Raw genomic sequence first — 15,795 nt, forward strand, 5'->3', positions numbered from 1 at the left:
TCCGGCCGTCCACATGACATCAAAGAAAACATGAGTCTTCAGACCGGGCCACCTTCTTCCATTGATTCATGGTCCCGTTCTGATGCCCACTGTAGGTGCTTTCGGCAGTGCACAGCATGGGCACTCTGACTGATCTGCAGCCACCCAGCTCCAAACACAACAAGCTGCGATTCACTTTGTGTCCTGACTCCATTCAGTCAGAGCCAGCATGAACTTTTTCGGCAATTTGGGCTACAGTAGTTCTCCCGTGGCATCGGACCAGGAATCAGCTAGCCTTCACTCCCCGCACGCATCAATGACCGCCCACGACCCCGTCACACTGTGTCCTTCCTTGGACCAGTTTTGGTAGGTACCAATCACGCATGCCAGGAACTCCCCACAAGATCGGCCATTTTGTACACGCTCTGATCGTGTCGTCTAGCCATCATAATTTGGCCCTTGTCAGAGTTGGTCAGATCCTTACGCTTGCCCATTTTTCCTGCTTCCAACACATCAACTTTGAGAACTGACTATTCACTTGCTGCCTAATAAATATATCCCACCCCTTGACAGGTGAAACTGTAACGAGATAATCAATGTTATTCACGTCACCCGTCAGTGGTTTTAAAGTTATGGCTGACGTTTTTATGGTAAATGTCTAATCATCTGCACACACATTAAAAACTATTCAAAACTATTTATATGGGAAATGTATTTATATGGGACACTGCTGTGAAAAATCTGTCACTTTTCATTTTCATTTAAAACATTTGGATCCAAAAAGAGTATTAACTAATCATTTAAAAAAAGTATTGAAATAGGACTACTTTTCATATTGATGAATTAGCACACCTCCCCCATTTTCCCCATAAAGGGCTATACATCAGAGAAATCCTGGGTTCACAAACATAACAGAACCCACAAATACGCAACCTCACCTGCACCAGTGCCCAGGTGTACAGTACAGAGACCCAAGGGTTTCCCGAGCGAGAAGTGATGGCAGCAGGGGCCAGGGGCAAACCTGAGAGACAGCAGACACACATCAGTACGCACCCTTCAACAGCCTCGTCTTGCATTCTTTAAACACCATCACCGCTCATCTCATTTCACACAGACGTAAGAGCACAGACACACGCACCGAAGAGCCGGTCAATTGCAAGGGCATGTAGGATGCGTGACGCTCCAATGAGTGAGCACATGGCTGCAGATAGTGAGGCACAGTACACGCCGATGATTACAAACGGAGGCCACACGTTTATTTGCTGGAATACGGCAAAGTCATTAATCAGCAACACCCTGAGAAAAAGAGGGAGAAAGACAAAGAAATGCTTATTTAATTATTCATGTAAATTCAGTCATGTAAACTGCACAACAGAACAGACAGCAATACAAAAATAAATAAAATGGCCGGATTTGCACAATCATTGAGGTTGTTGTGGTTTTCTTGAGCGGCATAAACCAGACCTTGCAAATATAGGAGTCGTTGATTTATACTGGTATTCTGAAAATGATTGCAGCTTAACACATTTCTACTTGTATTGTAGAGCACCTCTACACATTCCCACCAGGAAAAGATGAATACAGAGATAGTTACGGAAACAGCGAAAGGCACACGGGTGGTCGTTCAGCACAGATTCTGGACTATTAGAAACACTTCCATCACCTGTCACAGGTGGAGCTGACCAGGAAGAAGAGGAGTAGGTAGACGGTGAAGGTGTACAGCAAAGCCATGATGGTGCCTTTTGGAATGGCTACACTGGGGTTCTTCAGCTCACCTGCAGGAAAATAAATAAATAAAATAAAAATGAAAAAAAACACCACACCGAGGAGCTGCACGAATCCAGAGTAAAGTGACAATCAAACTATTATCAGAATAGAGCTCACTAAAAATATATGGTCCCATTCTGTAACGAGCAACATCATTAAGATTACGCTCAGTGTCTTACCACAGCAATCGACGAGAAGCGAAAAGAAAAAGTGTCTGTGTTTACCCGACATATTGGCTCCTGCCATGATGCCAGTGCAGCTGGTGAACATCACAGCAAAGACCGTGGAAAATGACATCACCCTGTTTGTACTGTAGTCTAAAGAGTAGCCCGCTGCAGACAGAGAGAGAGAGAGAGCGTGTGAGAACAGGTGAGACAGAAAGAGAAAGTGAGAGCGCCCGACAGGACAGTGAGACCGAGAGAGAGAGAGAGAGAGAGAGAGAGAGAAAGAGACACACACACGAACGAGAGAGAGCAAGAGACACACACGAACGAGAGAGAGAGACACAAACGAACAAGAGAGAGAGAGACACACAAGAACGAGAGAGAGAGAGATGGAGAGAGAGCAAGAGACACACACGAACGAGAGAGAGAGACACAAACGAACAAGAGAGAACGAGAGAGACACACGAACAAGAGAGAGAGACACACAAGAACAAGAGAGAGAGAGAGAGAGAGATGGAGAGAGAGCAAGAGACACACGAACGAGAGAGAGAGACACACACGAACAAGAGAGAGAGAGAGAGAGAGAGAGAGAGAGAGAGAGAGAGAGATGGAGAGAGAGACACACACGAACAAGAGAGAGAGAGACACACACGAACGAGAGAGAGAGAGACACACACGAACGAGAGAGAGAGAGACACACACGAACGAGAGAGAGAGAGACACAAACGAACAAGAGAGAACGAGAGAGACACACGAACAAGAGAGAACGAGAGAGACACACGAACAAGAGAGAGAGAGATGGAGAGAGAGCAAGAGACACACGAACGAGAGAGAGAGACACACACGAACAAGAGAGAGAGAGAGAGAGAGAGAGAGAGAGAGAGAGATGGAGAGAGAGACACACACGAACAAGAGAGAGAGAGACACACACGAACGAGAGAGAGAGAGACACACACGAACGAGAGAGAGAGAGACACACACGAACGAGAGAGAGAGACACACACGAACGAGAGAGAGAGACACACGAACGAGAGAGAGAGAGAGAGAGCGAGCAAGAGACACACACACGAACGAGAGAGAGAGAGACACACGAACAAGAGAGACACACACAAACAAGAGAGAGTGAGACACACACACGAACAAGAGAGGGAGAGAGACACACACACACGAACAAGAGAGAGCGAGAGACACACACGAACAAGAGAGAGAGAGAGAGAGAGAGAGAGAGAGAGAGTGTGACACACGAACAAGAGAGAGAGACACACATGAACAAGAGAGAGCGAGAGACACATACGAACAAGAGAGGGACATAGAGACACACACATGAGCAAGAGAGGGAGAGAGAGACACACACGAACAAGAGAGAGCGAGAGAGAGAGAGACAGGAAGAGAGAGCAAGAGAGTGTATGAGAGAGACATTACATTAAATGTCATGTTACATTACATTTATGGTATCTGGTACACACCCTTATCTTGACCGATGACTTACTTTTTTATTTTTTTTATTTCACTTGTACATCTGAGCAGTTGAGGGTTAAGGGCCTTGCTCAAGGGCCCGACAGTGGTGGCTTGGCAGTGCTGGGGTTTGAACTCCCATCCTTCCAATCAGTAGCCCAATGTCTTACCACTGAGCTACCTCTGAGCTACCACTGCCCCACTACCACTACAATTGTTGTGGAGAAGATACATACATCCTGCCTTAACGTTACAGCAGCACTGTGAGCCATAATAAAATATCACCAACTCTTTTTGGAGTACATGGAATTAATTCCTTTCTTCAGTGACCTGCAGAATAATACTCATCCTATATAAAAACAAACAGTTACATATCTGACCAGCTACTCACAAAACAAGTTGCTGACGAGTGTGCTTCTGTTGAAGCCTGTGTAGCTGGCGTTGTACGTGACCGTGTTGTTCCGCCCGAGCGTGTGCGTGAAGCTGAAGTTTCGCGACCCGATAACTAGCGGGCTGATGAGGATGGACAGCACGGCCAACGTCACCACCACCAGGATGAGGAAGGAGGCTTTGGCGTAGATGTGAGCGCCGACCAGACAAATGACCAAACAGAGCAGCAGCAGCACAGAGGAGTAGAGCACCGAGAACCAGTAACCTTGAGGCAGGACACGCACGCCCTCCGGCACCCCGGCCACTACGGAGACGGAGAGAGAGGAACACGGAAATGCCACGGCAACAGAAGTGCAACCCATCATGTCTGTCTTCCTTACAACATACGCATGAATATTCAGATATTCAAACAAAAACAGGTCACTACACAGCAGAGAAAAAGAAACATAAGCACATGCATCACGTTCCAGACTAGCTCAGGTTTCAAACGAAAATCTATGAAATTATGAAGATCTTCCCCTGCTGTGAAAGCTTATTTAATTGTTGACTGGTAATGTAATTTGTGAAACTTCAACACGTTTAGTACGAAATGTACTGCGATTTCATTACGATTTCAAAACCCTGCCGGCAACGTCGACTAAAACGTTTACCCGATAGCGTCCAAAAGGAAGTCGAACGCTGCACGTGGCCAGAGCATACAAAGAATCAGTTCAGTGTATTGTCCAGAGATCTGACCTAGTGCTCACCTGGATCCTGTCCAAAAACGTTCAGTATGGCCTCCACCAGCCCGAGCACGTACACGCCGCACGCGCACACCTTCGCCAGGTAGAACATGAGGCCGATGCTGCCTCCAAACTCCGGACCCAGAGAACGACTGATCATGTCTGGAGTTCAGAGGTTAAGGATCAGCACTTTTTCTCCCTGCAGGCTATTTTCAGCCCAGGAAAATCCAAACCACCTCAAATAAAGAAACTAGTCAGTTTCATTCGACAGCTATATTAGGAATCCACTTTTTACAAACATAATTATTTGACTACAGGTCCTTATACCATGCTGCTGTTGAAGTCTTCATTCTGAAAGTGTTGATCAATTTTCAATAACAGCAGCTCTGAGACGAGTTCAGACGGCAAGGTTTACGTTAATGCTCTTGTTCGAATACAAACGGCACTTTGCTAAGGATACAGTAAGCTCCGCCCCCCTGCACTGCCCCATTAGTAGAGATGGCACAGATAGACAGGACGGTCAAGGAGATGATGAAATATGCGACAGCCAACATGAGAAGTCCTTGGAGAAGACCAGCATGACCAATGACAAAACCTGCAACACACACACACACACACACACACACACACACACACACACACACACACACACATTACCCCAATACACACACACACAGCGAACATGGGTAACGTCCAATATGTTGCCATGATGCCCCCGCCCAGTTGTCTCCACCTCAGATTCACCCACCTGTGCGCAGGAAGAGGACGATACTGAACATGGACAGGATGGTGGGCACCATCACCCCAAAGAAGGTGTTGAGTTTGCGGGGATTGGCTTTGGAAGCGTCGTCCCCGGACGTGGACCCCTTCCTGGAGTCTGTACTCTCCCCCAACACGCTGTATGCTCCATGTGGCAGGAGATGACTCCGTTCTCCCGCCATGACCTAAAAACAGGAAGTTAGATCTTTTGACTTCCTGTTTTGGTGTGTACAGAGTAGTATAGCTTGAGACACATACAATAAATGGCCCGTGTTTATATAGTCAAATATACACAATAAAGCTGATCTTAATCCAGATTTGGCTTTCACAAACATTCAACAGTCACGCGAAAGGTCCGAGTCGGGTCACCCAACATCGCACGTTTACGGCACGCTGCAAAATCTGATCTCAGTCCGATTCAGAGTTTTAAGTCCGTATCAAATCAGTGTATTCCAGTCATATGAATATTCAAATGAAATAATCGCATTCAGTCAGAGATATAAAATAGCATAGAAATTGATAAATTGAAAATAAAATAAAATTCACACCCTCACTCATAAACAGCAGGGAAAAGCTGACTCATAACTATATTTAAATAAATAACCAATTTTACCGTTTTAAAGCATGTTTTTTTTTTTATATGCTAAGCAGGTAATACAGATAAAATCTGATGTGATCCTGCATAGGATATCACAGCACTCAATTTATATATAACTCACATAAACTGTAACGTTATTATTATTATTATTATTATTTTTTAAAAAGCTGTTAAAAAGCTATGAAATGGGTCATAAATCATATTACTTTTTTTGTTGCCATTTCCTTTAAACATTTAGCAGATTTTTAAAAAAAATTTTTTAAAGTATGAGTAGAGTTTAATCAGCTGACAGAAGAGTAAATGTCAAGACTATCACATGCGAATGATAAGACAGCAGTCACATGAAAGAGAAAACCAAAAAGACTTTAGGGATTAAAAAAAAAAAAGAAAAAAAGAAAAAAAGTCTGAGTAAATCCTTGTGACTCTAGTTTTAACTACATACACGCTCCGCTTCTAAGAGAACAGTTTTGAGGGGAAATCTTCCGCTTTCTTACCCAGCGTTAGAAGAACATACTACCCGAGTGTGACGCTGAAATATATTATAAATTTGCAACCACTGATTGGTCGACTTAAAGATCAGACTTTGTAGGTCAGATGAAGGTGCGTGGTGCTCAGAGGTTTTCCGACATCACTCCAGACGACATCCATTCACCGATAAGATCAAAGCAAAAATTCTATTTAATTTAATAAATGTGACAAAAACACATTAAAATATACCTGGTGATAACTATATGGTCTGCAATGCAAAATGCACGTGCATGAACTACTCATGAGGAACAATACCACTTTTGCTCCATTCAACAGTACAAATTTAACATTTAATTTAAAAAAAAAAAAAAAAAAATTAAATAAAAAAGTACAACAACATTATTATACATTCCATACACATGTAAACCGAATCCCCCTCCTCCCATCTTATAAGATGTATAAGGTCTTACATACACAAAACAAAACATTATACCTCATTTATATTTCTGTGGAAAACTTTGTCTAATATTAAGGGAATTAAATATGAATCAATGGACCAGGCCACATCAGATCAGATCAGATCAGATCAGATCATAATCATATAAAAACAGAAAGTTCCAGAATAACAAATGAGTGTTCAAACGCTCCCTGATTTGATAATTAGCAACAAATTACCCACCATGTACAAATACACCTCATCTTTACACACTTATTGGAAGTATGAATCGTGTACATAGTGTACGTTGACTTTTTTTCCTCGTTTGTTTGTTTTTTGGAGGGAGAGAGAGAGAGAGAGAGAGAGAGAGAGAGAGAGAGAGATATTCCGATAGAAAATGAATAGTGTACAACTGAAACACTGGTCAGTGTGAAATATTCTTACACGAGTGAGGAAAACCAATTAAGGACACATAAAAGGAAGTCAAAAACTCAAGCAGGAATTTAAACAAGCTAGAAGTTAACGTTTGTAACTTCCGCTTGGCCAAACAACGTCAAGGAAGCACAACTGAGATACTGAGGAACACTCCGGAGCGCCCGGGCATCTTTACCGCAACATGACACTTTTACATGTATAGTATAGAGACAACGTAACCGGTTGAGTTGAAGTGAAACGGTGAATGTTACCTGTACAACTCTTCTTCAAAAACAAGGAGCACAAAGAAGCTGCAGACCCGAAGACAGGAACTCAATATGAAGAGAGCTTCACCGCGCTTTCACTCGTTTCACCGACTAACGGGGGGAAAAACTTTGTTTGTTGTATTTATCCTGTCTACAGCTAGCAGTTTTATTAACAGTATCCGCTCTTCCTGTCTGCAGTTTGTGTGCGTCCCAATCCGCTAGCTACTATGCTAAATAGTATGGGGAGTGGGGGAAAACAGAAAAAAAAATAATAAAATGACGCCACCTACACCACGTGACTACTTTGACGGTAACCATGGCTTCGTCTTGACCGCGGCCTCACGTGCTTAATTAGCACGCTTTTCTCATGCGACCGATAGTCGTGTGCATATTACTGCTCTGAGTATCCGTATTTATCATTAGCATCGTGCACTAGCGTTGTTCAGTGTGCGGTTTGGGACGTCGTCCAGGTTTGGAATGATCACATGACCATGCATGTGACACTGCAAAAAAAGGGGAAAGAGGTTCATTAAAAACAAAAAAAAAAAAAACAAACAAAAAAAAAACAACGCACACACACAAAAACACCAAGGCCCAGTTCAAGATGTTAGATAAACAAGCAAAAATGTGCTCCCTTTAGAATTAGTTACCTCAGTGACTCATATGTATTATCCATATGAGACTGGTTTATATGAAAACATTAGGTTAGGTATTAAAGTTAAAACTCCACCCTGAAACACATGGAATATGTTTAGGATGAAATACGTGTGGTTTAGTGTTAGTCATTTGCCTCCAGGGAGGGGGATTCGAATCACGCCTGCGCTCTGTGTGTGCGGAGCTTGCGTGATCTCTCCGTGCTCCAGGGGTTTCCTCCGGGTACTCCGGTTTCCTCCACCAGTCCAAAGACAAGCGTTGCAGTCTGATCAGCGTTTCCGAATGGTCTGTAGTGTGTGAGTGGGTGTGTGCGACTGTGTCCTGCGTGATCCCCCAGTTCCCCGCCTTGTGCCCCGAGTTCCCTAGGATAGCCTCCAGGTTCCCCCGTGTAGGATATGTAGCGGTATAGAAAATAGATGGATGGATGAAATAGTAATCCTGCACTAATCTGTTGGTTGTCAATGTATTATTTTTATTATTCCAGTTAACAGTTGTGTGGTCACAGGGGGACGCGGCTAGCACGGTTACAAAGAACAAGAACTTCTCCTCTCCCTCACCATTTTCCAGCCACGTTTATATTAATGGGAAACTTTTTTTTTTTTTAAATCTATCATAGAAGTAGCGCAAGTGTTGCTCTCAGCGTGCCAGGATGCAGTGCAGCTATACAAAGCAGACGGCTCGGCTAGTTAGCAATCTACGAGACGACGGTCGAGTGCGATGCCGTCGACTGTTTCAGCACAAAGCTGAAGCTTTGGAAACTGATCTGTTTTAGTAGAGTGTACAGATGAAGAGATTTAAAGGACTAAAGCGCTGCTGCATCATGCTGTTTAAGCAGAGATGAAGCGAGGGCTAAATCCCACCGCGCCACTGTCGTCAGGTAGTGGAACAGCGTCATGGTGTAATATAGGAAATCGTTAAACCAAGTGGAAATAGACCAACATGTCATTGTTTAAACTAAAAAAAAAAACTCAATTTCATTACAAAATATATATTTGATTCTATTGGAGGTCGCATTAATTATGCAGAAATATGCACATTGCACGTGGGTGATTTGTCCTTAAATGTTTAAAATTATGTCTGGACATTTTGCATCACACCATACTAAGAGCTGAGGTAAAAACTTGACCTCCCCCCCCTTCTTCCTTCTGCTGTAACGTGTTTTGTGATTTGCGGTACTCAAGCGTGACGAAACTGGCTGTTCAAAATAATACCCTCTCGGTTCCGCTTTATAAAAACAGATGCAATGGGACCAAAACTCAGTCGGGTGCAAACAGAGATTTTAATAATAGCATTTCAAGCATACCACACAGTACATTAAAGCTACAATCAGTATATTTTATGAATCGCTGTAAAATGAACGCGCTACCATTTTTTTTATTTGCGTTGTCTTGCTCCACACAGGTACTAAAATGCTCGTGCACGTCCGTAAATACGGGTCGGTTTAATCTTCTGACGTCTTTGTTCACAGTAGACTAAGTTTATATACATTATTCATGTAGTTTCACTGCTTAAAGCTGCAGTCAGCTAATTTTAAATCCCACCCACTTCTACTGGCTCACAGGAAAGCTGGGGTTTGATTGGTGCGAAGCGAAAGCAACCAGATGTAATTGTGTCTTTCGTGTCTCGTGCCCTTTCCCCTTCAGTGAACCGGCTTTTTATTCTGACCACTGTTTAATCTGAAGAAGAAGGAAAATAAAAAACAACAACAATAGAAAAAGAGTAGTTTTCAAGTGTCTCCCATATCATCCTAGCAAAAAAACAAATATTCTTAAATGCTACTGTTAAACTATAGATGTAGGCACCTCTGGCTTTGTTTGAGTTTTGCCTTATAATACGACAGCTTTAAATGAGACTGAACATTCATGGCTACTACTACTTGTTTGCGGCAGATTAAACTTTTGAACTCGGGCACGTCATAAGCTCGTGCTTGTGCGGTTCGTGTGGTTCAGGAGGCTGGAGCACTCAGACCAGATCCAGAGACTGGGAGTTGAGGTGTGGCCAGGTGTAGGAGGCTGCAGCCGGGAGGAGAGAGAGCGCAGGGTGGGCGGGCGGAGCAGCAGAGGTGGGCGAGTGCTTGAGCCGGTGTTTCTTGAGCTGGCCCAGCTCGCGGAAGCAGCAGCCGCACTGGGCGCAGCGGTATGGCCGCTCGCCCGTGTGGATGCGCTGGTGCTTGTGCAGACTGTCCAAGTGGCGGAAACGCTTCTCGCAGTAGCGGCAGGGGTACGGCCGCTCGCCCGTGTGGATGCGCTGGTGCGTCTTCAGGCAGTAGAAGCGCCGGAAGCCTCGGCCGCAGACGTTGCAGCGGTGCACTTTGTCAGTCGCCTCGACGGGGGGCATCAGACCCGGCGGTGCCTCCGCGTCGCCGGCAGACACAGGAGGCGAGATGATCTGCGGTTGAGCGTTTGAACAGGAAGACGAAGCCGCAGCTATAGGCGGCGGGTCTAAATGATGAACGTCAGCTTCGTCTTCGACTTTCACAGAGTTCTGCTTGATCTCCTCGCCGGCATCCATCACCTGAATGAGGCTCAGCTCACTGACGTTACCCGCCGGAGCGCCCATCTCAAACTCGAACCTGCCGATGTCGCATGGCTCATCGGGGGCCTTCGCCGACAAACCCGCTGCGTTTTGTTCCTCCTGATGCACTCTCTCATACTCCTGCACTGCACCAGCAGAGGACTTGTACCCTACAATACACAGAGGGGAGGGAAACAAAAAATTATACACAAACCTGTAAGAACTCGCTTGTAATAAGGAAACATTTTATAAAGTGCCCCAAAGACTTTTTTTCAGCAATTCGTACACCTCCGTATGTTGGAGCTGTGCTGTCGTGTAGCCTTTTATTAGACTCCTACAATTTCCCCCTAACCTGCTCTCTACAGTACATTAATCCAAAGGTGTGTCAGATACACACCATGGTTCTTTCTTTGTACAAACGTTATTTACGTGCCTTGCGGAGTTTCGGGTTTGTAACTCTGTAATCAAACGATGTTCACTTTATCCCGTGTTTATACAGCGGGTACCACGATGCCTGAGGCGAATTTCTTTCGGAACACACGCTGATAAGTCAAGACAGGCTCGGTGTCTGAAGCTGCTTCTTTATTTTTGCTTTGGAGCTCGTGATGATGCCAAGGGAGGCTTACAGTTACCAGTTACATAACGCGCAATCAGCACACGGGCACGTTTATGTGGTTTCTGACGGTGTACGGCGCCATTGCTGATCTGATTTTCCATCAGTCTCATGCAGATGTGGCCCATGGTCTAAAAGTGGAATTAAAATCAATCTGTGCATTATTTAGTTTAAAAACACACCATGACTCACACCATGCACACAATAAATTTGGTAGCTCCCATTACTTGTTAGCCCGCATTAACCTTGACATTAACTATAGTCACCAAACTCGTTTAGGCTGATCTGCTACATTCGGGATACAGGGAACATTGTGCGCATTTGACTTTGACCAAACTAGTCCTTTAACACCATGCAGATTAAATTCCTCAAAAAATTATGATGTGATGAGTCATGCCATGGGTCGCACCCTTGGGAGGGGAGGAGGGGGAAAAAAAGAAAAGAGATCCTGTGCTTGCTTGAGGATCTCGTGATGAATCGACTCCCTTGAGAACCGAGTCATTTACGAATCACCCGACTACGCACCCTTATCGATCACTCCTTCCTCTGAGATGTAAAACTGGTCTTCTGCGGGTTCTTCGGTTCTGGCCTGCACCGAGCCAGACTCCATCGCGGCTCGGCTCGAGGTGTCGCTGCTCACGCGCACCCTCCGTCGGTTTATAACGCTGCGGGGCCAGTCGGACTGCACTGTGGGTAAACACAGGCCAACACTGGGCACGGTTTTAGCGCCGTGACTCCTTCCAGAGGAGCTCCTGAAGACTTTGAGATGGGACGGTTCTCTGCGTTCTGGGGTGGCGTCTAAGGAAAACTGGAGGTCCTCGGCGCCGCTGGACGGCGGTCGGTTTCGGTTTAACAGCAAGCATTGCTTGATGTTCTTCTCGGCGGCGGACATGTAGTACCGCACCGCCTTCAGCTCGCTCTCGGACACATCGAGCCTCTCCCGCAGGGTCCGGTTCTCGCGCCGGGACTCCGCCGCGGCGTCACGCGCTTCGGTCAGCCTCGCGCCGACAATCCGCGCCGTTTCCTTCAACACCGTGTCCACTGCGCACCTCACCGCCTGGTCGATCGTAGAGGCGAGCTCGTACTTCAGGAACGACACGCTGATCCCATCTAAAGCCATGGTTCCTGTCCTGTTTTTCAGCGTTGATGATAACCTTCCTATCTCCGCCACTTCTCACACTGATAGACCAGCGTTAGCTTTTTTTCGTTTCCCAAATATTTGTTCTCCAGCTTGAGAAATCAGTTTAAAAGCTGGCATTTCATTTTCGTCGACACGGGGAACGAATTAAATAAGAATACACTGCAAAAAATGTAGAGTCTCGCAAAGTTTATTCTGCGCAAACGCATTAGTAAACAAACCTTAACGAGCCTCCGCTTTATCGTCGCGGATTCAGGTGTCGCAGGGTAATGACGCAATTTCAAACGCGGAAGTGCTGGGGAATGACGTTTTGACGTCAGAGCACGCTGCAAATACACAACAGTTTTATCGGTAGCCTACAATCCACCATTTTAAATAGCTAGCTCGTTGTTGTTGTTGTTTTTTGTTGGGTTTCTTTTGGAACAACGAATTAATATTCCCTAAATTTTTCACAAATCCCACAAAACACACCAGTCACACTGTGTCACAATATATACACCAGAAGTTTGTGGATTCCTGACTGTGGGTTCTTCTCTAAACTGTTGCCACAAAGTTGGAAGCGTATAGTTGTCTAGAACAGGGGTTCCCAAACTTTTCCAGGGCAAGGCCCCCCTAAATGGCATTAACATTTGACCGAGCCCCCCCTTTTGCAAGGTGTCTTTAAAACACATTAAAAATAGAGACTTCTGAATATATCCCCCTTTTTAATTTTATTAATAATTACATCTTACATCTTTACATTACATTAGGAATTGAGTGTGTTTGTGTGTGTGTGTGTGTGTGTGTGTGTGTGTGTGTGTTAGTCTGAGAGTGAGAATTTATTTTTCACACCAAATTGTTGAGGCTCCCTTTTAATCTAGATGATTATGGCTTACAGCTCATAGAGATCAGAAATCCAATATCTCAAAACATTAGAATAAAGAATTTAAAAATATCTCATATATAAAGAATGTATAAATGAGATAAATGTAAGTCGCTCTGGATAAAAAGGCGTCTGCCAAATGTTGTAAATATAATGTAATGTAATTGACATTATGGTGCACACAGACAGTTGAAAGTGCAGTAGTGCAGTACAATAAACGTAGTAATAGCAGCACAGTGATGTTTGATGATGGTTGAGTTGGAGTAGTACTGGAAAGTGTGTCCATCCTTTATTAAATTATGAGGAAATAAAGAACCGCTGTTTCCTATTAGAGAGAATCAACAATGCATCATGATGATCCTCTTGTATACTGTGAAATAAATAAGATAAAATACAAATACACTATGGAAAGTCTTCATTTAAAGTTATTCAGCTGTAACTCTGACAAAGCTCTTAGGGCTTTTCGACCTTTACACTTTCAGTCTTTGTTTGTTTAAATAAACATTTGGGAGTTAAACATTAGTGACAGTATGTACTTTAAGTTTCACCTCTGTGTGCTGACAGAGAATTCTATTTTAAAGTTTTGATACTATGGAAGATTGTACAATACTTGAGGGGGTTGTGAAAACTGTGAAGAAAAAAAAACATTTCGCATTTGAGCGTCATTCTTCAAATAAATGTTTCGGGTCAAGGGTCCTCTAAAAATGTTTCAGGTTCTTCACACACCTCCAAATTTATATCCTGAAATCCCACGATATTTGCTTTAGACTGATACTTTTGTATTCAATAAACCCCAACAATTTTGTGAAGTAATAATAATGCATGACTTCAGGCTGGGGTAATTTGGCCCTCTAGCGGTTATTAAGTTTAAATACAGGTCTATCCGCTACATAGTTCTATTTTTTCAGACCTCATTTGTTTATTTAACCACCTGCACCAATATCATGTTCCTCCTTCTCTTCACTAAGCATTTGGAGTCGAAATTTCCAAAGAATTAGATGTACTATGGAACACCGCGAAGGCCGTCATCAACAAGTGCTTTGACAAAGTGTGCACGGTTGTCCAACCAGCAATTTTAACCAGGGTGTGAAGACTTTTTATATACAACGTAACGACTCCTTAGTCATTTTGGTCATTCAAAAATGGGTTATTTAACAAAGATTTGACAAAGACGATTGCGTTATCGTTTTCTGTTAGTTGTTGTTTATTTAACATTTATACAGGAGAAGGAGTTCAACTCTAGCTCTTCCAGGCTTGTTATGTTTGACTGAATATTTCAAGCGTGTGAGAGAAAACAAGGTCTGTGAGGGGACAATTGATTTAATCGAGAAATCCAGCAGTTCTGATAGCTGATAAATTTCCGTGCTATAAGACAATAAAACGTGTTGCTGTTGAAACATAATCAGCTTTGGGCTGGTGAGAGTAACTCCGCTTCACGTTGCCCGTCACACCGTCCTGGCTGTGAATATTTTGCAATAACAGCATACCCTGTTGTAGACTATTATTATCCCATTAGGTCCTGAACCACATCAGCGAGTCTGTGTGACATCACTGTGGCACTGTGAATGTCGTTCGATGCAGATTTTTTTTTACAGAAGATGATTTCAGGTGAGATTAACATTACATTACTTGTTATGTATGTTAGCCTCATAGCCCCAGTGCAAAATTATATTTATTTACTTATTTATTTTTTTTGCTTTGGCTGATTGAAAACATTTGAGGTAAGTGGTAAATTGTGTAAAGTTGAATTTGTGTCATTCCATTCTTTTAAATACTGTAATAGAGGAGTGTATGTGTGTGCATGTGGCCACTTGCTTGGGCCCTCTGCAAATGGTGTTGCTAGGCAACCCATCCTCAGCTACTACGGTCCCTAATGGAGCCTTAAGAGCAGGGCAGGTGGAATGTACCATCACATCAGTTAAGAGGGGGGTGAGGCGGTGACCACCAACTCTTTAAATTTACATTAGTTGTAGAGTAGGTGTTGTCTTTTTATAGTTATTTCTTAATGTTCTAATGATATTTTTTTTTTACAGCTATCTCTCTTTCGTTCTCTCTCTCTCTCTTTCATTTTCTCTCTCTCTCTCTCTCTCTCTCTCTCTCAGTGAGAGAGAGAGGGTAATTACACCAGGTATAATTAGGAGTGAGTGTCCTTTGGGTGGAGCCTCGGGTCTCCTGAGAAGAGGAGCACACGTTTCAGCCAGAGAAGAATTTTAATTAATGCTGGTGTGAAGTTATTCAGATCAAATTTTTGTAGACATGGGGCAGTGAAAGATGGGAAGAGCACCTATGGAGCGCCGCCGCCTAATTATGTTCAAATCAAAGTTGAATTTGCAATATGGATTAGATCCGTTCCTAGATTGCATAAAAATATGAATGTCTAGATAATGATATGGTGGGGTGCACGGTGGCTTAGTGGTTAGCATGTTCACCTCACACCTCCAGGGTCGGGGGTTCGATTCCCACTGTGGCCCTGTGTGTTTGCATGTTCTCCCCGTGCTGTGGGGGTTTCCTCTGGGTACTCCGGTTTCCTCCCCCAGTCCAAAGACATGCATGGTAGGCTGATTGTCCAAAGTGTCTGTAGTGTATGAATGGGTGT

The 15,795-nt window shown here is 43.9% G+C and overlaps 2 protein-coding genes across 2 annotated transcripts in view; both read right to left on the reverse strand.

Annotated features, from left to right (window-relative positions):
- The window catches only part of slc12a9 (solute carrier family 12 member 9), a 13,841-nt gene extending 4,602 nt beyond the window's left edge, over nt 1-9,239 (reverse strand). The window contains exons 1-9 of the mRNA XM_053617846.1: nt 7,425-9,239; nt 5,226-5,421; nt 4,938-5,072; nt 4,502-4,639; nt 3,757-4,059; nt 1,971-2,078; nt 1,643-1,754; nt 1,118-1,275; nt 918-1,000 (exon numbers count right to left, since the gene is read on the reverse strand). Of these exons, the coding sequence (XP_053473821.1) occupies nt 918-1,000; nt 1,118-1,275; nt 1,643-1,754; nt 1,971-2,078; nt 3,757-4,059; nt 4,502-4,639; nt 4,938-5,072; nt 5,226-5,418 (1,230 nt within the window). The 5' untranslated portion in view covers nt 5,419-5,421; nt 7,425-9,239. The remainder of the gene's footprint in view (nt 1-917; nt 1,001-1,117; nt 1,276-1,642; nt 1,755-1,970; nt 2,079-3,756; nt 4,060-4,501; nt 4,640-4,937; nt 5,073-5,225; nt 5,422-7,424) is intronic.
- A 93-nt stretch (nt 9,240-9,332) lies between these two features.
- On the reverse strand, nt 9,333-13,233 carry LOC128603434 (zinc finger protein 48). The gene is made up of 2 exons (XM_053617856.1): nt 11,725-13,233; nt 9,333-10,756 (listed from the first exon to the last, which is right to left on the reverse strand). Exons 1-2 carry the CDS (start codon nt 12,317-12,319, stop codon nt 10,035-10,037), a joined length of 1,317 nt encoding a protein of 438 aa, XP_053473831.1. The 5' UTR covers nt 12,320-13,233; the 3' UTR covers nt 9,333-10,034.
- Nucleotides 13,234-15,795: the final 2,562 nt, after the last annotated feature.

The sequence above is a fragment of the Ictalurus furcatus genome, chromosome 28 (assembly GCF_023375685.1).
Source record: "Ictalurus furcatus strain D&B chromosome 28, Billie_1.0, whole genome shotgun sequence".
Classification (NCBI taxonomy): Eukaryota; Metazoa; Chordata; class Actinopteri; order Siluriformes; family Ictaluridae; genus Ictalurus; species Ictalurus furcatus.